Consider the following 25,588-nt stretch of genomic DNA (forward strand, 5'->3'; position numbering starts at 1 on the left):
CTTGTACCCGGGTGGGAGATGTGAAGAAGCTCCTGATTCCAGGCTCCAGGTTTCTGGCTTCTGGATCAGTTCAGCGCTGACCTTGCTGCCATTTGGGGAGTCAACCAATGCATGAAAAGTCTGTTTCTCCCTCTCTGTAAATCTGCCTTTCCAAGAAAAATCAATCTTAAAAAAAAAAAAAGTCTAAATAATAGTGATAAAAAGCACATCACCGGTTGACTAGAGTGGGGAGGGGCTGCAAAGCATAATTATTAAGAGGGGGAGATTTTTTTTGGGGGGGTGGATGCATATGCTCACTGCCTTTTTTTTTTTTTTTTAAGTGTTAGACACACAGGAACCCTCCAACACTGGCTCACTCCCAAGTGCTTGCCACCCCTAGGTTGGGCCAAACCAAAGCCTGCAGTAGGAACACAATCTATGCCTCCCGTAAGGTGCAGACTCAGGCACGTGGGCCGTTACCTGCTGCCTCGCTGGGCCTGCGATAGTGGGAAGCTGGAATCAGGAGCTGCAGCTGGGAAAGCAGCCAGGCGCTCTAACACAGGACGCTGGCATGTGCCAGGTTCAATACCCACCCCAAATTTCCCATCTCAATTGTGATGATGGATTTATAGTTTTAGCCAAATGTACTGTAGACTTTAAGCAGTGTTCTTGTAATACCTGAGTGAAAAAAAAAAGGAAGGAGGGCGAGAAGGAACTCATTCTATACCCTTTCTTGCAATCCTTTCTTGGTTACTGACATCAGATGGTGTCTGATTGCCTGATTCTTTTTGCAGTCCTTTGATGTTTTTTTTTAAGATTTATTTTATTATTATATTTTTTGGAGAGTCAGATTTACAGGAAGGGAAGATCTTCCCTCCGATGATTCACTCCCCATGTGGCCACAATGACCAGAGCTGAGCCAATCCATAGCCAGGAGCCAGGAGCCAGGAGCCTCTTTCAGGTCTCCCACGTGGGTGCAGGATCCCAAGGCTTTGGGCCGTCCTCGACTGCTTTCCCGGGCCACAAGCAGGGAGCTGGATGGGAAGCAGGGTTGCCAGGATTAGAACCGGCACCCATATGGGATCCTGGCGTGTGCAAGGCAAGGACTTGCCACTAGGCTACCATGACTGACCCCCTTTGTTGCAATTTTAACAGCCAGTATGGCGCAGCATTGTGTGGAGCTGGCCTATAAAATCCTTCACTTCAGCTGCTCCAATTTCCTCTTGAACCTGGAACGCCGATTGTACTCATTGTCTCTGCCTCCATTTGCTGAAATGTTTCTTCCATTCTAAATGACCCAAAATTTCTGTCTCCTTCCAGGCCCAATAAGATTTATTTCACGGTCTTTCCTATCTTTTTCTGCAGAAAAAGAATTCCATACGTAGGTCAAGTTCCACAAGCATTTATAATCGAAACTGCTCTTTTGGCATCTGTCGGCTGCCTGGTATTATCTGCTTTTCATGCACCTTTATCTTTTCAACTAGATTTTGAACTACTTCAGGGCAAGCACCACTTCCTATGTACTCAGCTTTGCATCTCTCAAGGCACTTAATACATGCCTAATAAGTGTCAATGTAAGCAACCCAGTTTTTTTTTTTCAGTCTTCACTTTCTCAGCCATTATCTCATCGGATCATTATTACATCAACACTATGAGAAGGTCGGAACTCGAAAGATGTCCCTTCCTCCTTTTGACAGATGGAGAGCCTGAAGCCCAAGGTCACAGGGCTTGTTAAGGAGACAGAGAGGCACAGATAACCGCCCAGGAGGGTCTGAGGCAATGCCAGGCTTCCCTTGGCTACTTTCTCAACCTCCTACCTGAGCTGGGCATCTGCACCCTTCTCCTGCGAGTCCCCCCAGCACCTCGGAGCTGGGGAACCAGAGCTTTTTGCAGCTGTGCCGTCTCGGAGATCTTGACAGATCTGGGAGACAGACTTTCAGCACATTTTGTGATGAGCTCTGAGTCACCAAAGCTCCCTTGCTATTTTGTTCCAAGTGTCGTTTGTTGGGGACACCACGCCTGTTATTTAACCATGCCGCGCTACCGAGTTGAGGGAGCATAAATGATTTTTTTAAAAGCTTTAGAAAATGACAGCACTCTAAACACAACAGGTGGCAGCTGATGAGCTGACCAAGGAGACAAACGTTCGCACCGGAACCTGCCATTTCTCTACCTGCATCAGATTTCTCCAGCTGGCCTTGAGAAGGGAATGGCCAAACTCCGGCCCTACACCACTCCCAGGCGATCAGCTGCTTCTCTGAGGCCAGGAGGCATCTGAAAACCTTGGGGCAGTTTTACTTAGCACCAACTATTATCCTTGAAAAAAGATTGGCCTCCAGACTCGACTCACCTATGAAAACAGGGTGGGTTTTCGGAGAAGTCAGAGCGGAGATACAGGGAAGGCAGAGAAGCTCTGGGAACCCAACCAAGGTCAAGAGGCGAAGCCAGCCGGGCAGCTGCAGGCCGCAGGTCGCAGGCCGCAGGAGGGGGCTGAGTAGGTGCAAGTGAGGCGACCCGGGGTGCGAGGTGGACGGACCGCAAGGCCTGGGAAAGCAAAGAGGGACATCGAGTCAGGCCTGGAGTCTGCGAGCTGTGACCTTGAACGCAACTTCTTGTACTCTCGTTTTCCCATCTGCAAAATGGGTATGAGAGTGACTTCCTCATAGCACCTGCAGTCGTCATTGCATGAGGCAAAACCAACTAGGTATAGTGCCTGACTCATCCGACACCCTGACCCAATGTTGGCAAGGGTCATTTTCTCGACATTTGTCCTTAAACTCGTGGGAAGGCGCGGCGGCGCGGGGGTCGGGGGTGTCGCTAAGACGGCTTTCCCGGCAGGATCCGACCCCCCCCGCCCTCCCCGTCGGGAGCGCGCCGGCGGTTGGAGGCCTCGGGCACGCGCCCGGCGAGGGGCGGGGCCTGGCCTTCCCGCCTCGGCCGCGGCCCCGCCCCCTCTCCGCGCGCCCTCGGCGACGCCTTCCGCCCCTTCCGCGGTGTTCCCGCGCTGTCCTCCCGGGCCCCGCGTCCCCCGGCCCGCGTGCGGGCCCGACTCGGAGGTTCCGGAGCCGGGTGTGGACGCCGCCGGCCTGCCCGGCCCAGGCCCCTCGGCCCTGCCTCGGGAGCCTCAGCTGCCCCCGGGAGCGCAGGTTTGCTTGAGAGGGTCGGTGGGCGAGCGGCGCGGGAAGGAGGAGCGCCGGGACGGTCCCCTCCGGCCGCCCTTGGGACTCCTTGGCGGCCCAGACAGGAGGGAAGTCGGCGCCGAGGAGCCCGTTCTGCATTTTGATTCATCTTGGGCCCTGCAAGGGTCACATCTTGTGAAAATACCTGTAAAATCAATTTAACGTTCAGTGCAGCGTGTAAAGACAGCTCTAAGACGCCTGAGTCAGAACATTTAAATGCTTGGGTCCCTGTGGCAGCGTTTTAACACGTCTGAGAGCAGAGGGTGGAGAATCGAGTCTTGATTGCCGCCATCGCGCACGCCCTGTAACATTTTTAAAGGGTAAAGAAAAGCACCCTAAAAAAAAGTGGGGCGGGGGAGCTTGCCCCTGCCGGGAAACGCGTTGACTTTCTGAAGTCTGAGTTGGGCCTCACTTCCGCCTTTACAAACCCTTTCCTGGGAGCGGGCTTAAATAACACTGGGCTTAACTAAATAGTGGTTTTTGGGTCAGTTGTGTGCCTTTCTTAATGTGTTCTCCAAACAGGACTCCTGCTTTGTAAGTGGAAAAAAGTTGGGGGCGCCTAGATAGCTTTTCCCTGTCAATTCACACACAGAAGCCACGAGGCGGGGTCTGCCTTCTACATCCTCAGCCAGGTTCCCCTGGAGACCATACTCGAAAACAAATGAGTAGTTACTTTGATGCGACTCATAAAACCGGGCAAGGAAACCGAATGTGCTGTGAACATGCAGTGTTAAATCCTAATAACCTTCAAGGCCTTCCTTCCCAGAGCAGGGAGGTGCGGCTCTGCGGGAGTGTGGGACCCTCCAGATAGGAGGAGGTGGGGCCAAAGTGCAGAAAAGCAATGCCTGGGAGTGGGGGGAAGTGTCCACGTCGTGTCCATCTTTCCTGCCCCTTTGCATGGATGTCATTCTCTGAGCATTCCACCTTCTGGCTAAGCACCCAGCACTCCTGCCTGGGCAGTGGCCACTGTACCTTGCTGTTCCCTGATTGGCCTGCCTGTCACACTTCCTCCCCAACCCCCCAGGTACCCTTCGCTAACACTGTTATGTGAAAACCAGTTGTTGCTGTTCAAGTGTGGAGTGATTTGTCACTCCTGAAGGATGATTCTAGAGTTAATGATCAAACACTAGCAACAAATCTTAGATGAAAGAACAAGTTAAACAAGCACAAAAAAGCTATTGTGGAATTTGATAGCTGAGTTATTTGACTTGGGGGGAAAGCTGCCTTTGATATTTTTCCTCTTTGCCTCATAACTGGGGAACAGCAGCTGGGTTATAACCTTGACGTAATGGCAGAGGGGGTGAGAGTGGGGGGTGGGGAAGAATCCTGACTAGGCCCTAGTTAGTTGGAGAGTTTTCTTTCTTTTCCAGAAGCTTGTTTTTCGGACAGCTCGGAACAAGTGGACAGAGGTGAGTGGAAGGCATACTGTTTTGGGCACCTGTTGGTCTGTGTTTATGAACCTGTGTTAAGAGCTTGGGTCCCCAGATGTGTGCTGATGTCCCTCTGTAAGGGATCCCTGCAGTTCCTTCTCTGCTTTTGGACAAAGGCAGTTTGTACCTGAGCAAGTTTGGTTTGGAGTAAGCCAGCCACTCATCTTTTTACCTTCTCTGTCTTGGTTCCACAGATAAGAACGCTGGATGGCGTCTGGGGATTTCTGTTCCCCTGGAGAAGGGGCAGAAATACTTCACCAAGGTAAGGGCTGTTTGCAAGCTTCTTTTCTTTCTTTCTTTTTTTTGTTTTTAAATTATTTATTGGAGAAACAGATCAATGGAGAAACACACAGGAAGTGGGTGGATCTTGCTTTTTTATGATTTATTTTATTTTTATTGGAAAGGCAGAGATACAGAGAGGAGAGACAGAGAGGAAGATCTTCCGTCCGATGATTCACTCCCCAAGTGAGCGCAGTGGTCAATGCTATGCCGATCCGAAGCCAGGAGCCTCTTCTGGGTCTCCCACGCGGGTGCAGGGTCCCAAAGCTTTGGGCTGTCCTCCACTGCTTTCCCAGGCGGGGAGCTGGATGGGAAGAGGGGCCGCCAGGATTAAAACCGGCGCCCATATGGGATCCCAGGCGTGCAAGGCGAGGACCTTAAACCACTGCGCCACCGCGCTGGGCCCTGATTTTGCTTCTATTGAATCACCTCCCAAATCCTGGTAGAAGCAGGGCTGGGCCAAGGCTGAAACCGGGAGCTTCTCTATGGGTGGCAAGGGCCCAAGTACTTGGACCATATCTGTCTGCTTTCCAGGATTGTGTGAGCGGGAAGCTGGATGGGGGCACCTAAAGTTGTATCTTTGTGTTTTATCCACTTCTTTAAAAACTCTAAATTCTGTGTGAATGAGGCATTTTGGTGGCTGCAATGATCCCTACTCTAGGATCTCTTTTTCTTGATTCTGTTTGGCTAATATTTACAACTGAATTTCTTTTTTATTTAGTTATTTATTCCTAAGATCTTAGTTATGTTAGGGGCCAGGGCAGCAGCTTAACAGGCTGATCTTCTGCCTGCCAGTATCAACACCCTATACAGCCACCATTTTTTTTTTTAAAGATTTATTTATTTATCTTTTAAAGATTTATTTATTTATGTTTTATTACAAAGTCAGATATACAGAGAGGAAGAGAGACAGAAAGGAAGATCTTCTGTCTAATGAATCACTCCCCAAGTGAGCGCAATATCCGATGCTGTGTCGATCCGGAGCCAGGAACCAGGAACTTCCTCCAGGTCTCCCACATGGGTGCAGGATCCCAAAGCATTGAGCCGTCCTCCACTGCATTCCCAGGCCACAAGCAGGGGAGCTGGATGGGAAGTGGAGCTGCCGGGATTAGAACCGGCACCCATATGGGATCCCGGTACTTTCAAGGCGAGGACTTCAGCCATTAGGCCACGCCGTGAGGCCCAGGCACCAGTTTTAGTCCTAGCTGTTCCACTTCCCATGCAGCTCCCTGCTTATGGACTGGGAAAGCAGCAGAGGATGGCCCAAGGCTTTGGGACCCTGTACCCATGTGGGAGACTTAGAGAAAACTCCAGGCTTCTGGCTTTGAATTAGCTTAGCTCTGGCCATTATGGCCATTTGAGGAGTGAACTAGCAGATGGAAGATCTCTCTTTCTTTCTGTAATTCTGCCTTTCAAATAAAAATAAATTATAAAAAAATTCTAAATAATTTCTTTTTAAAAAATCTTAGTTTTATTAGATACTCTTTCTTCCTAAATTAATAATCCTCATGCATAACGTAGGTACCTGTTCCTTTGAGTTTTATCTCTATTTGTGAATTGTTCTTGTGTATTTATTATTTATTTTCATTTTGTTTGAAAGGCAAAGTGAATGGAGAGCGCTTTCATCTGTTGGTTCATTGCCCAGTCCCTATGTGCCAGATACGGGGCTAGGTCAAAACAAGAACCAGGAAGTCAATCCATAACTCGCACATGAGTGGCAGGTGTCCTGAGGGTTGAGCCATCACTGCTACTTTCTAGGGTCTGAATTATCAGGAAGTTGGACTGAGGAGTGAGAGCCTGGTGGCTACCATGAGTATCTGGAATGTGGGCGTCGTTTAGCTACCATTGTAACAACTGGGCTGAATGTGTAGCTTTTTAAAGATATACTCATTTGTATTGGAAAATCAGATCAGATTTATGGAGAAAAGGAAAGACAGAAAGATCTTCTGTCCACTGTCCACTGATTCATTCCCCAGATGGACACAGTGGCTGGAGCTGAACCAATTCAAAGCCAGGAGCCACGAGCTTCTTCTGGGTCTCCTATGTGGGTGCATGGTCCCAAGGCTTTGGGCCATTCGCTACTGCTTTCACAGGCTACCAGTAGGGAGCTGGAAGGGAAGTAGAGCAGCAGGATATGAGCTGATGCCCATATGGGATCCTGGCACACACAAGGCAAGGATTTAGCCACTAGGCTACTGTAGCAGGCTCAATAAATAACTCTTTAAAACAATAAATAAAAAAATATCATTAGCTTCATACTGGGCCCAGCATGGTAGCCTAATGTCTTTAGTCCTTACCTTGCACGTGCTGGGATCCCATATGGGGACCGGTTTGTGTCCTAGCAGCCCCACTTCCCATCCCTGCTTGTGGCCTGGGAAAGCCCAAAGTCTTGGGACCCTGCATCTGTGTGGGAAACCCAGAAGAAGCTCCTGGCTCCTGGCTTCAGGATCAGCTCAGCTCCAGCCATTGTGGCCACTTGGGAAGTGAAATCAGCAGACAGAGATCTTTGTCTTTCTTTCTCTCTGTATATCTGACTTTTCAATAAAAATAAACAAATCTTAAAAAAAAAATCTTTGCTACTGCAAAACCCAGATTCATTTGGGAAATGATTATGAAATCATGCTCAATTATATAAAGCAAGAATCAAACCTTTGTTTTTTTTCTTTGTGTGCGTTTGGGGGTATGTGTCACAAAGTGTGCAACAAGCAGTTTCCTCCTTGTAACCTGAGTGAAGAGGACCTGCTGCAGAACCCATACTTCAGCAAACTGCTGCTGAGTCTCTCACAGCATGTGGATGAGAGCGGCTTAAGCCTCACCCTCGCAGAGGAGCAGGCTCAGGTGAGGGTCCTGGGCGGAGGGACTGCGGGAAGAGGGGAGAAGCTCAAGCCAGCTTTTCTCCTTTGTGGGATGTTTCGGTTTTCCAGGCTTGGAAGGAGGTGCGAGTGCATAAGACAGTATGGCTAAGGTCAGAAATCTTACAGAGGATCATTCAAGAGCTGCTTGTGGACTACTATGTAAAGACACAAGACACAAATATAACTTCTGAAGACAAAAAGGTAAGGCGGAAGAGATTAGGCAGAAGTTGGTTACCAGCCAGACCTTTGATTATGGGATCTGAGGGAAAATGCCAGAATATTAACAAAGAAAGGGACTGGAGCCGGGGAGAAGGAATGTGTGTGTTGTCAGGGTTTTGGAATAGAAAGCTTGACAGGGCAAGTCATTAGCAGCTAAGGGCTGAGCAAAGGGGATGACATGTTGGATGACTCTGAAGATGGTTCGTAAGGAAGTGGTGTGCCAGGAGACGTTTTAGTCACTGCTCTTCATTTTTTTTTCTCTCTCAGTTTCATGAGACCCTGGAACAGCGACTACTTGTGACTGAGCTGAGCCGGCTCCTGGGTCCCAGCCAGGAGACAGAGAGGCCTCCGCTGCTAGGCCTGGAGAAAGCAGACCTTCTGGAACTCATGCCACCCTCGGAGGTTGGGAGTGGGCCAGTATCGGGACCCAAGAAGCAAAATGGCTTATTTTCTCCCAGATCTATGATTTTTTTTTTTTTTTTTTTTTACTGATCTTAGTGTATTTTTGTAAAAATGAACAACAGAAGAAAATAAAAGCTGAAATGCAGCTTCTGATAATAGTATGATTATAAACAATTTGACATAGTCACCCCCATACTTGTTTAGAATATAGTCTGTTTCTACCTAATATATTTTCAACCTTCTTTTTAAGTCACTAAGTAAATGTAGGGGTGACGTTGTAGCATGGCTGTGTGGGCTTCCACCCAGAGCTTGCACAGCCTCTACTGGAGTGCCCCTTTTGAGTCCCTGCTCCTCTGCTTCCGGCCCAGCTTCCTGCTGGTGTTGCCTGGAAGGCAGCAGCTGACCGTCTGTATGCTTGGGTTCCTGGCTCCTGGCAGATGGAAGCAGGCACTCGCTCACTCGCACTCTCTCTCTCTTTTTCTTTCTCAGTCCTCCTTTCTAATAAGTACTTAAAATTTGTATTTTAAGAGAAGGAGAGATATAAAGAGATCTTTCATCCACTGGTTCACTTCCCAAGTGGCCACAATGGCCGGAGCTGAGCCTACCTGAAGCTGGGAGCCAGAAGCTTTATACAAGTTTCCCATGCAGGTGCAGAGTCCCAAGGCTTTAGGCCATCCTTTACAGTTTTCCCGGGCTACAGGCAGGGAGCTGGGTGGGAAATGGAGCAGCCAGTAGATGAACTGGCACTCATAGGGGATGCTGGCACTTCTAGGTGGAGAATTAGCCTGATGAGCCATGGCGCCAGCCCCATGAATACACATTTTTTAAAAAGTACACTAAGTGAGGTGATACTTCCCATGGCAGTCTTAGCACACAGCACCCACTGTTCTTAGTAAAGTATCAATTTAAATTACTGCTGGAATTATTTGGAGGTAGCAGAATTTGCTGAATCTTAGTGATAGGTGTTATGGTTACTGCTACCTTTGCTAGTTCATGTGTATCTTTGTATGATCATTTCTCTGATATTGGTGCTAAAAGTGAATCACTGGGTCAGAGCATATATACCTAGAGCACGTTAGTACATTGCCAAACTCTCATGCCCAGGGCTGGGATGGGCCAATCCTGGCAGCCCGGAACTCAGTCCAGGCCTCCTGTACGGGCAGCAGGGAAGCCAGAGGTGGGTGTGTTCCCCAGGCACCCGGATATGGGACATGGGCATAATAAGTCATTTTGCTTTTTACTAATTTAACAGGGTTACAGTGAATCTCCCTGATATCTTCTGATTCACTTTCTTTGTTATTACTGATGTAGTTATCATGTTTTCCCTGTCTGGGTCTTCATGGTTCTGACAGTCTCCTCGCATCTCTATTTTGGTCTCACGGCTGTAGGATTTCACATGGATGCGAGCCCGGCTCCTGCAGGAAGTGGAAGAGCAGCTCAAAAAGAAATGCTTCACTCTGCTTTGCTACCACGACCCCAATTCAGGTGAGGGCCAGCTCCCTGAGCTCTGCTCACAGCCAGACTTGAGGGCCCCTGCTCTGCTCTTTTGGGAACAATGTACTGGATCTTAGATTTGGGATGGGCGTTTTATGCACCAGATGGTCATCCTTTGTTGAAAACCGAGACCTTGGTGAGGACTGCCTTTTTTTTTTTTTTAAGATTTATATTTATTGGGAAGGCAGATCAGATTTATAGCTGGTTCACTCCCCAAATGGCTGCAATGGCTGTAGCTAAGCTCTTCTGAATCCAGGAGGCTCTTCCATGTCTTCCACATGGGTGCAGGATCCCAAGGACTTGACCCACAAGCAGGGAGCTGAATAGGAAGTGGAGCAGCCAGGACACATACTGGTGCCCATATGGGATCCTATCACTTGCGAGGTGAGGATTTAGCCATTGAGCCATCATGCCAGGCCCGTGAGGACTGCTTTTATTCAGCAACCCTGAGTGTCCTGCTGCTGACAAGGCCGAGTTCTTCTCAGGAGGGGCACGATGGCAAAGAGGGAAGTTCAGGTGGACACTGGTGTGTTCCCCTTCTCTTTATGACTTACAAATTAAGAGCCAACCCTGGAACCAAAGGTCAGAAAAAGAGAACTTAACTATGAGAGCAGTCTTTGACGGTCTTTGACAAGGCTACAGGAGGGAAAATAAAAACAGATGAAAGCAGAATTTGCAGGGTGACATGTAAGAAATCGCTATGCAAGAGCAACAGTGGCAATCAGGGTTTGCCCCTCGGTGCTCTGTCCCCCGGCCAGATGCTGACAGCGAAACCCTGAAGGCAGTCAAGGTGTGGAAGCTGGCGGAGGTGCTGGTGGGAGAAAAGCGGCAGTGCCAGGACGCCAAGCGCCAGCAGAAGGAGCAGATGGTGCTGTTGGAGAGGAAAAGCGCCACCTACTCCCAGGTGTGGCGGGGTGCATTGGGCAGCCCCTCCCTCCTCAGCCTGACCCCCAGGTGCACCCTCACAGGAGTCTGGGGTGCTAATCTGTCTTGGTTTCTGGCTTCTTCCCCCCCCCCCCCCCCCCCGGGGCTCAGGTGCTCCTCCGCTGCCTGGCCTTGCTGCAGAGGCTCCTGCAGGAGCACCGGCTGAAGACCCAGTCAGAGCTGGACCGCATCAACGCCCAGTACCTGGAGATCAAGTGTAGCGCCATGATCCTCAAGCTGAGGTGCGGGTGGCCCCCGGGGAAAGCTGGAATTCTCTGTATCTGTTCCTAGCTCTGCCTCAGTCAGTGTTCTGTGTGACGTTTCTTCCCACCCTGTCGCAGGATGGAGGAGCTCAAGATTTTGTCCGACACTTACACTGCTGAAAAAGTGGAAGTTCATCGCCTCATCAGGTGAGAACTGTCTCCCCCAAGCCGAGCCTGGCACAGCTGCCACCTGCACGGCCAAGGTCTGTGCATTGAACACTTCCCCATTCTGAGGAGCCCCCTCTTCATGGTGCACTCTCTCCCTGGGCTCGCAGGGACCGCCTGGAGGGAGCCATTCGCCTTCAGGAGCAGGACATGGAGAAGTCGCGGCAGGTTCTGAACACCTACGAGGTGCTGGGGGAGGAGTTTGACAGGCTGGTGAAAGAGTACACGCAGCTCAAGCAGGCAACCGAGAACAAACGCTGGGCCCTCCAGGAGTTCAACAAGGCCTACCGCTGAAAGGGCCAGGGCCAGGAAATGCCTCTCCTGAACACAGCCACTGCCCCCTAGGGCTGCCCACAGGAGCGAGAGGCGCTTGCTGAAAACACTAGGGTTGCTTAGCCACCCTCCTGCTTTCTCTTCATTGTTCACAGTGACTGAGCCCTTTCTGGAAAACTCAGCAAGCACATTTGTATCATTCCATGATTAGTTGTTCAGTGAGGTCAGCCCTGCATTGTGCCTATCTTCTAAGTAAAGTGATATTATTATATCTCAAGATCTCAATATTTTTCTTTGGGCAAAGATGGAAAAAGAACATCAAAGGCTATGTGAGTCAGGAAGAACTGAGTAGATGGGTCTACAGAGGGGTGGGCACTGTGGTGCAATGGAAGAGCTGCTGCCTCAGACATCTGCAGCCCATAGCAGAGGGCCTGGGTTTGAGTCCTGCATCTGCTTCTGATGAGCTTTCTGCTAATCGCACCCTGGGTGGCAGCCGGTGATGGCTCAGCTACTTGGATCCCTACCATCATATGTGAGACCTTGATGGAATTCTGGGCTCCTTGCTTCAACCTGGCCTAGCCCTGTTAGGAGGTAAACTAGAGGATAGAAGATCTCTCTCTCTTTCTCTGATGCTCTGTCTTTAAATAAACAAATAAATAGAATATTTTAAAACAGGGGCTGACTTTATAGTATAGTGGGTAAAGCTACTGCCGGTTGCACTAGTATCCTATATGGGCATTAGTTCAAGTCCCGGCTGTTTCACTTCTGATCCAACTTCCTGCCCGTGTGTGGGAAAGCAGCAAAGATGGCTCAAGTATTCGGGCCCCTGCAGTCACATGTGGGACTCCAGAGAACCTCCTGCTCCTGTCTGCAGACTGGCTCAGCTGCAGCCATTGTGGCCATTTGGGGAGTGAGCCAGCAGATGGAAGATCTCAGAGATCAGGCGCGTTCAGGGTGGTATGGCCGTAGACAGATGGAAGATCTCAAAACATGTGGCACAGTGTGCTAACGTTTGCCTGTGACACAGGCATCCCGTATGGGCACCAGTTCTAATCCAAGCTGTTCCACTTCCCATCCAACTTCCTGCTTATGACCTGGGAAAACGGTGGAGGATGGGCCAAGTAGTTGGGCCCTTGCACCCAAATGGCAGACCTGGCAGAAGCTCCAGGTTCCCAGCTTTGGAGCAGCTCAGCTCTGGCTGTTGAGGGCCATCTTGAGAGTGAAACCAGTGGCTAGAAGATCTGTCTCCTACAACTGCCTTTCCAATCAAAATAAGTAAATCTTTTAAAATACTTTTATAAAAAGCATTCTTTAAAAAAAATCAGCAGGAGAGTTGGGGCTGACCCCCAGGCACTCCTTTATGGGGTGCAGCCATTCTTAAGTGGCATTGCAACCGCAGAGCCAAGCTTCCACACCTCGTTATAGTGTTTGCCTTGTTCTCCTGTCCAGTAGAGAAGCCACAAGCCACATGTTATTTAAATTTAAATTGAATTAAAATAAGCTTTCAGGAGATTGTGATTACTATGGGACAGTGCAGATGTAGAACATTTACATCAGTGCAGGAAGTTGTTGGACAGAGTGGTTAGCCTGTGATCCTGCAAATGCAGGTAGGCCTATATGCTTGATTAGATTCAGCTCAAGTATTTTTGCAAATAATATATGATATTACGTATTTCACATTACATCACATTACAGTCTCATCGGGACAGAATGTCTATTAATTATGCTAAGTTTGCTTGGTTAAGATAGTAACAGCCAGATACCTGGCGATATCTCTCCAGTGTATAAAGGTGTTTCTCTTGATAGCATCTCTAAAAGGAACATAAAATATCTGCACCACATCAGGACGCTAGGTTGATACTGGGAGGCGGTTCCCCATCCCTGGGTATTGGGACCTTTGGGAGGCTGGGTGTGGCTTCCTGCTTTATCTTTCCCCTTCCCTCAGAGACAAGAAGAAATAGAGAATTTGGAAACAATGATTTCATCTACTTTTCCCTAACCCTTGGTCCTTCCCACCCTAGTCAACCATGTAATCATCATCAAAAATTAAAATTAGGGCCCAACACAGTAGCCTAGTGGCTAAAGTCCTCACCTTGTATGCGCCAGGATCCCATATGGGTGCTGGTTCTAATCCTGGCAGCCCCACTTCCCATCCAGCTCCCTGCTTGTGGCCTGGGAAAGCAGTCAAGGATGGCCCAAAGCCTTGGGACCCTGCACCTACATGGGAGACCCGGAAGAAGCTCCTGCCTGGCTCCTGGCTATGGATTGGCTCAGCTCTAGCCATTGCAGCCACTTGGGGAGTGAATCAGCAAGCAGAAGATCTTTCTCTCTGTCTCTCCTCCTCTCTGTATATCTGACTTTCCATAAAAATTTTAAAAATGAATCTTAAAAAAATAAAAAATTTAAAAGTGTCTGATAATTCTTCCTGACTAGAGCATTTGGCTTCCTGTTTGAATTAGGTACTCATCCTGAACCATGCTAGGTTTTGGTATTTGAAATAATAGAAGTAATAAGAAAGAAGTAGACCTGTCCTTAATGTTTATAACTTAAAGGCTACAGACACACCAGAAGAGTCAAATATAAAATAATAAGTGCAAATAAATGTAGCTGCCAACTGAGAAGTGAACCAGAAATTACAAAGTGGTACCCACACAGGGAAGGAAGATTTGGTTTACGCTTGGGAGAGGTGAGTTTTGAGATAAAATTCTAGGAAAAGCAACAAAGAGGAGGGAGCACAGTGTGAAGGCACAGAGTTCAGAATGAGTGAAGTACATGCTTGGAAAATGAGCATTTTCATTAAAGTGATCCAAATTGGAGAAATAGATACCGTGGTTTCAATCTACACCAAAGAGCTGGGTTTTGAAACGTTCAGATTTCCAACAGCCTGAGAAAGAAAAATACCTTCTAAACTTCTGACTGTCATCCTGGCTCCCTAAATGGCAAAGGGGCTGACTATGAACTATCTCCTCTATTCCTAAATGCCAAAAGGAACTTGGGCCCAGCACAAGGGCTCAGTGGCTAAATCCTCACCTTGTAACACTGGGATCCCACACGGGTACTAAGTTCATGCCCCAGATGTTCCACTTCCCATCCAGCTCCCTGCCTGTGGCCTGGGAAAGCAACTGAAGATGGCCCAAAGCCTTGGAACCCTGTACCCATGTGGGAGCTCCTGACTCCTGGTTTTGGCATTGCTTGGAGAGTAAATCAACAGACGTAAGTTCTTTCTCTCTGTGTCTCCTCCTCTCTGTATATCTAATTTTCCAATAAAAATAAATCTTTAAAACGACTTTATAAATGGGGCCCAGCGGCGTGGCCTAGCAGCTAAAAGTCCTCACCTTGAACACGCCAGGATCCCATATGGGCGTCAGTTCTAATCTTGGCAGCTCCACTTCCCATCCAGCTCTCTGCTTGTGGCCTGGGAAAGCAATCAAGGATAGTCCAAGGCTTTGGGACCCTGCACCTGCGTGTGGGAAATCTGAAAGAGGTTCCTGGTTCCTGGCTTCAGATCAGTGCAGTTCTGGCCGTTGCGCTGACTTGGGGAGTGAATTATCGGACAGAAGATCTTCTTCTCTGTCTCTCCTCCTCTCTGTATATCTGACTTTGTAATGAAAATAAAATAAATCTTGTTTTTTGAAAAAAAGACTTTAAAAATGAAAAGAAAGAAAACACTTTTCTGCATGTGCTCTGCACAAACTACTTTTTAAAAATCTTATTTATTTATTGACAGGCAGAATGACAGAGATGTCCCATCCACTGGTTCACTCTCTAACTGGCCTCAACAGCTCGGGCTGAGTAAGGCTAAAACCAGGAGCCCAAACTCAATCTGAGTCTCCCCTGTGGGTAACAGAGGAACGTGAACGTGGCCAATCCTCTGCTGCTTGTCCTGGCATGTTAGCAGGGAGCATGAAGCCAGAAGCTAGGACACAATCCGGAGCTCCAAGGTGGGATACTGGAATTGCAAACCGCAGCTTAACATACCATGTCATGGTGCCAGTCCCCAAACTACTTTTAAAAAGTCTTCATTGGGGCCGAGCACAGTAGCCTAGCGGTTAGAGTCCTCACCTTGCATTCACTGGGATCCCATATGGGTGCCAGTTCATGTCCTGGCTGCTTCACTTCCCTTCCAGCTCCCTGCTTGTGATCTGGGAAAGCAGCAGGGGACGGCCCCAGGTCTTGGGAGCCTGTACCCATGTGGCAGACCCACAGAAGGCTCCTGGCTTTGGATCAGCTTAGCTCTGGACATTGTTGCTCCTTGGAGAATGAATCAATGGATGGAAGATCTTTCTCTGTCTCCTCACTGTAAATATGACTTTCCAATAAAAGAAGAAATAAATCCTTACAAAAAAGTCTTTATTGGCTTAAAAGCTTAAAACATTTTTAAATCAAAAATATATATAGCAGAAAGAATAAACCACACATCTCTGAGACTTCCTGTCTCCCATCTCTGCCAACATGACCCCAACACCATTCCACCTCCCCGAGAAACACAGTGATTTGGAACACTGTGTCAGATCCTTTTCTGCAAATGTACAAACACATACATAAATATTAGCTAATATTACAGTATGGCTGTATAGTAATTTAACTATTCTCTTCATGTTAGCTATTAAGTTTTCCAATTTGCTCCATTACAAAAAGCCTTCATTGAATATCATTGCACATATATCTTGCTCAAGTGCTTTTGCTGATTGCTGGTATTAGGGTAAATCAGTATATCAATCCAGAATATTAGTTATCTCATGGAAAACAAATTAATTACTGTGCTTATGTTTGTAATTTGGCAGAAAAAGCCCTTGAAAACAGTCTCATGCGGGAGGGTGTTTAGCAAGGTGGTAAACACACCATTTGGCATCGGGGTGCAGGGGTTTGTTTCTGGCTCTGCTTCCAATCCCAGCTTCCTGCTAATGTGCACCCTGGGGTGCAGCAGGTAAGAGCTTAAGTCCTTGGGTCCCTGCCACTCATGTGGGAGATCTAGACTGAGTCCTGGGCTCCTAATTTTGGTCTGGTTCTTGTTGGCATTTTCAGAAGTGAACCAGTGTGAAGGTTCCCTTTGTCTTCTGTCTTTCACATAAAATGAAAACTAAATAAGTAAACTTGGGAAGTCATTCAAAACACAGCAATGTCATGAAAGAGGAAGAGAATAGGACGGGCCTTTGACTCACCCCATAGATGGAGGTCATCCCCAGCTGCCCTTGACTTGGGTGGTTACACATGGGGCAACGGGCAGGATGGGGGCTCGGACAGCAGGTGAGAGCCTGCCAGTGCCAGTGAGAGCTGAGAGTCGGTGTCGTGGTGTCGTGGTGTCGTGGGCCTCGGTTTCCCTCTCTTCCCAACACTCTTCAGAAGAAATTATCATCCACTGCCTGGTCTTCATTCTCCTCAGTCCTACCTCTCCACTAACTCTCCCCACATCTGCTAAATTGGTTTGATTCCTCCCCATGGCGGGACGCCAACGAAATCTCCATGAGAACTTGGAATAGAATTTCTCTGAATGAGGAATCTCGAGGGATCTTGGACAAGCCAGGTTTTCTCCTTCAATATTCTCAAGCAAGGGAGAATCTAGGGGTGACCCCGGAGCTAGCTCATATTGCTGCTTAGTTGCCATAAACTGGAAAACTGGCGCCCCCTAGAGGTTCCTCCTGGTTGCTGGTGAAGAATCTAACCTCCTTATGGAAACATCGGGCTGGGTTTTGCTAAACTGGAGGAACAGATTTCCTTACACCTTGAGACGGTGAAAATAGAGGAGTCAATTCAAAATAGATTAGCAATCCGGGGAACAATTTATCTCAAAAGTGGTGTGTATCTGAGGCGGAGCAAAGATCTGATCTTTGGAAAATGCAGCTGCAATTTAGAGACCTAAATGTACCAGGCCTGGCTGAAGAAACTGTAACGAAAAGGAAACATCTGCTCCGGGGCTTATCTGGAGAGCAAGGCCAGGGTTTTCCAAAGAAATTGAACTTGATATATATAGATAGATTTATTTTAAGAAATTGGCTCACATGATTCTTGAGGTTGGCAAGTCTGAAATCTGAGGGCGGGCCAGCAGGCTGGAAAAAGGCAGAAGGGAATGTATCAGTCTTTTTTTAAGAATAGATTTTTATTTAGGGGGCCAAGCACGGTAGCCTAGTAGCTAAATCCTCACCTTGCATGCCCCAGGATCCCATATATGTACCAGTTCATGTCCTAGCTGCTCTGCTTCCCATCCAGCTCCCTGCTCGTGGCCTGGAAAAACAGTCGAGGATGGCACAAAGCCTTGGGACCCTGTACCCACATGGGAGACCTGGAAGAAGCTCCTGGCTTCTGGCTTTTCATTGGCTCAGTTCCGGCCATTTTGGCCACCTGGGGGAAGTGAACCAGAAGACAGAAGATCTTTCTCTGTCTCTCATTTTCTCTAAGTCTGCCTTTTCAATACAATAAATCTTTTTCTTAAAAAACAATAGATTTTGGGCCCACGATAGCGTAGTGGTTAAAGTCCTCACATTGCACGCACCAGGATCACATATGGGCGCCGGTTCTAATCCCAGCTGCCCTGCTTCCCATCCAGTTCCCTGTTTGTGGCGTTGCGCTCACTTGGGGAGTGAATCATCGGATGGAAGATCTTCCTCTCTGTCTCTCCTCCTCCTTGTATATCTGACTTTGTAATAAAAATAAATAAATCTTTTTAAAAAAATAAATCCCAGCTGTTCCACTTCCCATCTAGTTACTTGCTTATGGCCTGAGAAAGCAATAGAAGACATCCCTTGGGACCCTGCATCCATGTAGGAGACCCAGAAGGGTCCTAGATCCCTGGCTCAGGTAGGCTCTGACTATTGCAGGCATTTGTGGAGTGAACCAGTGGGTGGAAGATTCTTCTCTCTGTGAATCTGCCTTTCCAATAAATCTTAAGAGAGAGAAACATTGTGGGCTGGAGCTGTGGTGCAGGAGATTAAGCTGTCACCTGCAGCACCAGCATTTCATATAGGTGCCAGTTTGAATCCTGCCTGCTCCACTTCTGACCCCGGCAGGGAAAACAGCAGAAGATGGTCCCAGAGCACCTATGTGGGAGAAATGGATGAAGCTCCTGGCTCCGGTGAATGGAAGAGCTCTTTTCCTGTCTTTCCCTCCATTTCTGACTTAAGAAAAAGAAAGAAAGAGAAAAAGAGAAGAGAAGAGAAGAGAAGAGAAGAGAAGAGAAGAGAAGAGAAGAAGGAAGGAAGGAAGGAAGGAAGGAAGGAAGGAAGGAAGGAAGGAAGGAAGAAAGAAAGAAAGAGGGAAGAAAAGAAAAGAAAAAAAGAAACGCTATGCTTTCAGATTCGGTCTCCATGGTTTGGTTTCTTCATCTTGGATAGGGAATGCTTCATACATCAAACGAATGTCCCTGCCACTGGTGAGTGCTATTTTTTCCCCAGAATTTATTTGTTTGAAAGGCAGAGTGACAGCAGGGGTGGGGGGATCTTTTATCTGCTGATCTATTTCCCAGATGGCTACTACAGTGAGATCTGTGCCAACCTGAAGTCACAACCCAGTCCCAGTCTTTCACATGAGGGACAAGAGACCAGCAACATGAGCTATCTTCTGCTCCCGTCCCGGACACATTAGCAGGAAGCTGGATCCAAGCACAACAGCCAGAGCTTCCTAATAAGGAAGACTAGCATCCCAAGCGACAGCTTAACCCACTGCATCACAACCCGGTCTCTGGCTAGGTGTTCCAGGGGCTGGAGAGTCAAACAAAACCTGCTGAGACACAGAATGTCTGCTAGGACAGGTCCCCCAAAAAGCGGGCAAGAGCTCACCGTGTCCTGCCACACTGTGAAACAGCCAGTGTGCATGTCCCCTCCCTCTGCCCCTTCCCTCTCAGCTCTCCATCTGGTCCTCAGCAAATTGCCCAAGCTGCCCTCCTCTCACGTTACGCACACCACTGTCACATCAATTTTCATGGTGACTCTGATCTGCTTTTCAAAGTACTTTGTAATTTTCACTTCATTTTGTCATTTCTCTGTTCAAAACACTTTAAGCCTCTGCACACACACCAAACGCATGCTTCGCCGCGGACTCTAACCCTTGAGATGCAGCTGTGTCTGCCCACCTTTCCCAGCACTGACGTCTTCTGCACAGCTTAGGCCACCTCTCACTGTCTCACTTCCCATTTCCTCCTGCCCGGGTTTGCTACTGTTCTCCACCTGCCAAGAACTCTTTTTAAAATTTCATCTTACTTGAAAGAAAGAGACAGAGATACAGTGCTTGCCTTAACAGCACATTTACTAACATTTTTGAATGAAATACAGAGACACCCCTAAGGAACCTAAGGAAATTTTCCAACCCCTGGTTTACTCCCCAGGTAGCAGCAACAGGCAGAGCTGGGCCAGGTCCAAGCTGGGAGCTGGGAGCTGGGAGCCAGGATCTCATTGCAGGTCTCCCATGTAGATGTGCATTAGCAGGAAGCTGGAATTGAAAGTAGAGCCAGGACATTGAGCCAGGTATTAAAAATACATTTGAGATGTGGGGATCCCAAGTAGTACGTTTTGTTTTTTAATTTTTGGTGTCAAATCACTAATCCTTCACCTGTAAGCATCAGCATCCCCTAAGAATGCCAGTTCATGTCCCAACTGCTCCACTTCCCATTCAGCTCCCTGATTGTGGCCTGGGAAAGCAGTAGAGCATGGCCGAAAGCCTTGGGACCCTAAACCCATGCAGGAGACCTCAAAGAAGTTCCTGGCTTCAGATGGGCTCAGCTCCAGCCAGTGAGGCCATCTGGGGAATGAGCCAAGGGGTAGAAGTTCTAGGATGTGTTCTGGTATGTGCTGCATCCCAGCATGACTCTGCCCACCTCTGTGTCAACACTCACCGATGTGTACTTTGGCCCAGTCCAGCCAGGCATGGCCCCCCCAGTCCTAGCTTGTGCATGCACCAGCAGGTGGCAGGTAATGCCATGCAGCCTAACCCAGGTCTCCCACATGGGCAGGTGCCTTAGTGTGATCCAACATGTCCTCTGTTTCCTCCCTCTAAACCTCTTGATCTCAGCTCCCTTGCCCATCCACGAGTTCAGTGGCCTAGTGTGTGAAAGACCCGAGAAATCATTCCTTCCCTCAGCTGCTCCCACGCCAACACATTCCTAGACTCCCGTCCACAGTAACCTGCGGCCCCGCCCCAGGGGGCCTGGTGGTGTGTCCTGGCCCCAGAGCTCCTCATATCTTTAAAAAAAAAAAAAAGAATAGGCATAGTTATTGGCACACTGGTATAATTAACACAAATTTGTTATTAACCAGGTCCTGCCTAGGTACAAGGAAAACTAGGCAGTTGCTTACAGCTGAGAGAGTCCTTTTCTTTCTACCGAGTTTTCTTTGCTTTTACTAATTGGCTTTCATTACAGATGAACAATAGATACTATTTTTAAAAGATTTATTTTTATTTTTTGTTTTTAATTAGAAAGGCAGATTTATAGAGGAGAGTCAGAGAGAAAGATTTTCCATCCACCGGTTCACTCCCCAATAATGTAATAGCTGGAGTTAAGTCAATCTGAAGCCAGGAGCCAGAAGTATCCTCTAGGTCTCCCATGTGGGTACAGCATCTCAAGGCTTTGGGCCTTCTTCTACTGCTTTCCTAGGCCACAAACAGGGAGTTAGATGGAAAACAGAGCAACCGAGACATAAGTTGGTGCCCGTATGGGATCTTGGCACTTACAAGGTAAGGATTTAGGCCCTAACCTTCTAATTTAAAAAATATCTATATATATTTGGGCCCAGCACGATGGCCTAGCAGCTAAAGTCCTCACCTTGAATGTACTGGGATCCCATATGGGCGCTGGTTCTTATCCTGGCAGTCCTGCTTCCCATCCAGCTCCCTGCTTGTGGCCTGGGAAAGCAGTCAAGGACGGCCCAAAGCCTTGGGACCCTGTACCCCATGGGAGACCTGGAGGAGGTTCCTGGCTCCTGGCTTCAGGTCTGCGCAGTTCTGGCCATTGCGTTGCTTGGGGAGTGAATCATCTGCTTGGGGAGTGAATCATCGGAAGGAAGATCTTCCTCTCTGTCTCTCCTCCTCCTCTCTGTATATCTGACTTTCCATAAAAATAAATACATTTTTAATATATGTAATTATTTTAATTTAAAGTCAGAAAGACAGAGAGGGTGAGATCTTCCCTCTATTGGTTCACTGTCCAAATGGCTGCCAAGGACGAAGCTGGGAGCCAAGAATGCAGGGGTTCAGGGACCCGAGCCATACACCTCGGTTGCCTTCCCAGTCCATTCCACAAGGAATTCGACAGGAAGTGGAGTAGCCAGGACACAAGCTGGCACCTATATTGGATGTTCATGCTATAGGTAAAGGATTAGCATGCTATACCTCCAAGTTGCTGGGCCAACGTTCTCATTTAATGAAGGGAAAGTGAGGCCAGAAGAGGTGGGGTTACACTGAATGGTAAATGGGCCATCTGGTTCCTAAGGCCATGCTCTTAATGGTTGTTATCATTAAAATACTTTATTAATTATATCGCCCAACTGGTTCCTTTCAGTAGGAAACAAAGCTACGGATTTATTTCATATCTGCTTGACTCAAGTGACAACCCTGCATTCTATTATTACTTCTCATCATTTAAAAAATTGATTTCCATGGATTTTCTACATATCCCATCATTTCAACTGCAAACAATGATAAATTTACCTTTCCTTTTCCAAAAGTTACAATACCTGTTTTTCCATTTCCAGTCTTACTGGATTGGATTTTTCAGAATAATATGAAGTAACCTGATGATGAAACACGACATTCTCGCTTCGCTTTATCTTTATCTAGGTTGTTGATTTCATATTTGTACATATATGATATAAAGAGTAGGATTAATTGAAGAATGTTTAGAGCAAGTGGTGTTGACTCACCATGTTTTCTTCTTTGACGAGTAAAACATGATCAAACATTTTTTTGTTAGTTTATTTTTGACCTGTTTTATGAATAAACTTCATAATGTGTAATCTTGTGGGAATTATTGGGATAAGTCTAATTGGTTGTGTTATATAATTACTAGGCCAATATTGTTGGGATTTTTTTTTTTTCTTTTTAGATCCATAACTGAGATTGGTAGAGGGCTTTTTGGGGGTGCTATTTGGATGGCTTTTTTGGGGTGTTATTTCTGACAGGTTTTGTTATTACATGTGCTCCTGTTTCATAAATAAACTGAGTACTTTTCCATCTTTTTCTAGGTTCCAAACAGTTCCTGCTTTCTATTCAGCTTGACAGATAAATACTGTATAATAAAGATGACAAGGAAGAGAATGCAAATTGGCACAGATTATTTTGCCTCAGTAACTCGGCCACTTTTGTAGCTGGAGGACAGCTTTGATTGTGAGGAAGCAATTTGGAGCGGTGGGAGGGTCAAACAGGTCAGTTCTTTGGTGTTGACGAGTGCGGCTGGCTGGGCCGGCTCAGAGGTGAGTGAAGGTGGGACAGGGGAGGGAGGCATGCAAGCGCTGGGGGAGGAAGGGGAAAACAAGGTTTAAAATGGCCTAGCTATTTAACCAAGGACACAAACTCAGGATCAGGTGCAAGTAGCAGGCTTGAAGGTGAGAAACACTTGTCAGCTCAGTGGGAGAATGGGCCAGTAGATACCCCTCACCTTCCAGCAAATCTCCAATGCTCTGGCCTTCTGGAGAATGGGAAAGTATTTCTCTCAGCCAGCCAGGGTATCTGCCCTGGCGTTTGACCATCTCCCTACATCTTCATCGCAGCCAAGGACGCCCTGCGGTGGGGTGACAGTGAGCACGGGAGTCCAGCGTCAAGGGCAGAGTCTGGGAAGGCAAGCCTGGGACAAGACCGCAGCAGCTTGGACTTCATGCCTGGCACACAAGGCCCGGTGCTGCGGGCTTCTGTGTTTCTTCCTCAGTTCTTCTCTTTTTGCTCCTCTGCAGGGTACAGACGCAGGCCCAAACTCACATGCTATTATTCTTCATGGCACAAGAAGCGCTACAGGCAAGGCAAGCACAGTGGGACGTGGCTGCCTGCCACACACCTGAGACCACTTTGCATAAAGAAGCAAAGACCACCCAGACAAGAGGAAAATTAAGGTCAGTCAGAAATTATTCTAGGCTTTTTCTTTTTTAAGCCACAGATTCTTTGAAAATCATTTGAACGGATGGCAGGACGGATGTTATTGCTTTCTAGATTTTTCTCTCTCCCTCTCACCCATGGATGGGTTAGTTAACCAACAGAGCAAGCCATCGGACTGATATCAAGCGTGAGCTGCCAGGAGCACAGATGGTCCACAACCCAGATAATCAGCTTCTGAAGCCGCTGCAACATCTAATAAACGTTCTGTAGACTCGGGGAGTTTGGGTGGTCACAGCTGGGGCAGGGAACGCGCGCGCGCGCGCGCACACACACACACACAGGCTCAACAGTTCTTACCTCAGAAAATGTAAGTACCCACTTCCTGTGGACAGCCACCTACTACTAGGACCTGGAAAGAATTCCACAGGCATTCCACAGATCCCTGAGCGAGGGAGAGCCCAGCTCCCTTTTTTCTGAGTGAGTCAGGGCCAGAGTCACTTCTGTCCAGAGAGAACAGTTGGAGGAAGTTGGGGTGGGAGAGAATCCTTCCCCATGAGGAGAAGGAACCCTATTTTCTCCCAGGTGATCACGGGCAACCCCAACAGCATCAATCACGTGGGAAGTACGTGCCTTTTGTGTGATGTGATGAAAATGGTATTTTCCCTACATGACCTTCCTTCCACAAACACATAACCCCCCGCTGACTCATGAGAACATCAGAGAAATGCCAGCGGAGCGGTCTTCTACGAAACGCCTGGCTACCAAGATCACCAAAAACAAGGGACATTTGAGAAACTGTCATAGCCAAGAGGAGCCAAAGGCAACATGACAATTAAATGTAATGCGGCGTCCTGAATGGGACCCAAAAGTAGGAAAAGGTCTGATTGTTAACAACAATAATAAGGCGCAAGCATCTCCAACCCCTTAGAATCCACAGCTCTTCGTTTGGAGCTCTTCACCTTTTGGAGTCTTACACTGGACCGGGGAGTCCTCGGAGCTCACTCCTCCCGCATCCCTTCCCTGTTTTCCGGGTGTCTGCCCCCGCACGGGCCTGTGGTCATCTCAGGTCAGCACTCTCAGGCAGGCATTCATTACCTTTCTTCTGGCAAGTTCCAGATGCTATAAGGTTCACAACACGCTTCAGCCAACTCTCTATGACACAGCGCCCCCTAGGCGTCCAGCTCAGCACGTCCAGACCCAAATCCTGCTTTTTGTCCTTTCTCCCCGACTGCCCGGACAGACCCGGGACTATCACCTTGACAACTTCTGGGCCCCAGCCAGGCCGACCCTAAATTCAGGGTCCCAGGTGCTGCAGCTGCCTCTCCACCCCTCAGAGCCTACGCACTCCCTGCCTTCAGGGGTCTCCATGTCTCCTCTCTACGTCTTCCTTTGCTTCCTTTCCTCCTTTTCCGTTACTCCAGCAGCTACCTAAAGGGCAAAATTGTTTTGCCCTCACCAAGAATTGTTTCTCAAGCGGTGAGTGTGCGTTGTTGATTTACAGCCTTTGTTATGAGCCAGCGATGCCAGGAACGAATGTCTTTGCTATTACAATCTATTCAAACACGTGACAGTAAATAAATATATATAACATGAGTAAGGGGACAAGTCTTATCTTTGCACCAGCCATGCATCCAGTTTTCTTGGGTCAAGAAACACCTTTCAAAGAGGTGACAGAAAAGGTTAGCATGGCTGTAGAACCCAAATAACTCCGAACGTGACAAACTAGAGGGTGAAGTTAAAAAAAAAACAAAAACAAAAAACCTTGGCATAGTGAATGGAAAGAAAACAGAGACTATAAATAGAACAGTGCTAAGGATCCTTTTCAAGGACGGATTGCAATAAAGGAGTACCAGTCCCAACGAGCCAGCCAGGAGTCGAACCTGGAATCTTCTGATCCGTAGTCAGACGCGTTATCCATTGCGCCACTGGCCCCGAGACAATCACGTCTCCTCCATGATGATTCTTCAAGCTGATACTGCGGGGTTTCATGGGACGTGTAGTCCTTTGGTGGTTTTCTGCGGTTGTACAAAGCATTCTGGGAGATTCAGGTTCCCGATGAACATGACCCCGCGATTGGTGGTTCCGCAGGAGCCACACCGTACGTCACGGTACAG

At 48.0% G+C, this 25,588-nt stretch overlaps 1 protein-coding gene and 1 non-coding gene across 4 annotated transcripts; one reads left to right on the forward strand and one right to left on the reverse strand.

Moving 5' to 3' along the window:
- The first annotated feature begins 2,969 nt into the window (after window positions 1–2,969).
- HAUS4 (HAUS augmin like complex subunit 4) lies at window positions 2,970–11,733 on the forward strand. 3 transcript variants are annotated; one of them, XM_040969552.1, is made up of 11 exons: window positions 2,970–3,125; window positions 4,529–4,567; window positions 4,783–4,850; window positions 7,563–7,705; window positions 7,792–7,923; window positions 8,209–8,343; window positions 9,732–9,828; window positions 10,596–10,741; window positions 10,873–11,003; window positions 11,103–11,171; window positions 11,300–11,733. In XM_040969552.1, exons 3-11 carry the CDS (start codon window positions 4,796–4,798, stop codon window positions 11,481–11,483), a joined length of 1,092 nt encoding a protein of 363 aa, XP_040825486.1. In that variant the 5' UTR covers window positions 2,970–3,125; window positions 4,529–4,567; window positions 4,783–4,795; the 3' UTR covers window positions 11,484–11,733. The 3 variants fall into 3 exon arrangements, with proteins under 3 accessions (XP_040825486.1, XP_040825487.1, XP_040825485.1); XM_040969553.1 differs by lacking the exon at window positions 2,970–3,125 and adding an exon at window positions 3,154–3,478 and having other exon boundaries at window positions 7,849–7,923; XM_040969551.1 differs by lacking the exon at window positions 2,970–3,125 and adding an exon at window positions 3,155–3,478.
- Window positions 11,734–25,333: 13,600 nt separating this feature from the next.
- Window positions 25,334–25,406, reverse strand: TRNAR-ACG. The gene has a single exon. It is a non-coding gene; the product is annotated as a tRNA-Arg (tRNA).
- Between the last annotated feature and the right edge of the window lie 182 nt (window positions 25,407–25,588).

Source organism: Ochotona curzoniae, unplaced genomic scaffold (genome assembly GCF_017591425.1).
Source record: "Ochotona curzoniae isolate NIBS_2020 unplaced genomic scaffold, NIBS_Ocur_1.0 scaffold_4701, whole genome shotgun sequence".
In the NCBI taxonomy this organism is placed as follows: domain Eukaryota; kingdom Metazoa; phylum Chordata; class Mammalia; order Lagomorpha; family Ochotonidae; genus Ochotona; species Ochotona curzoniae.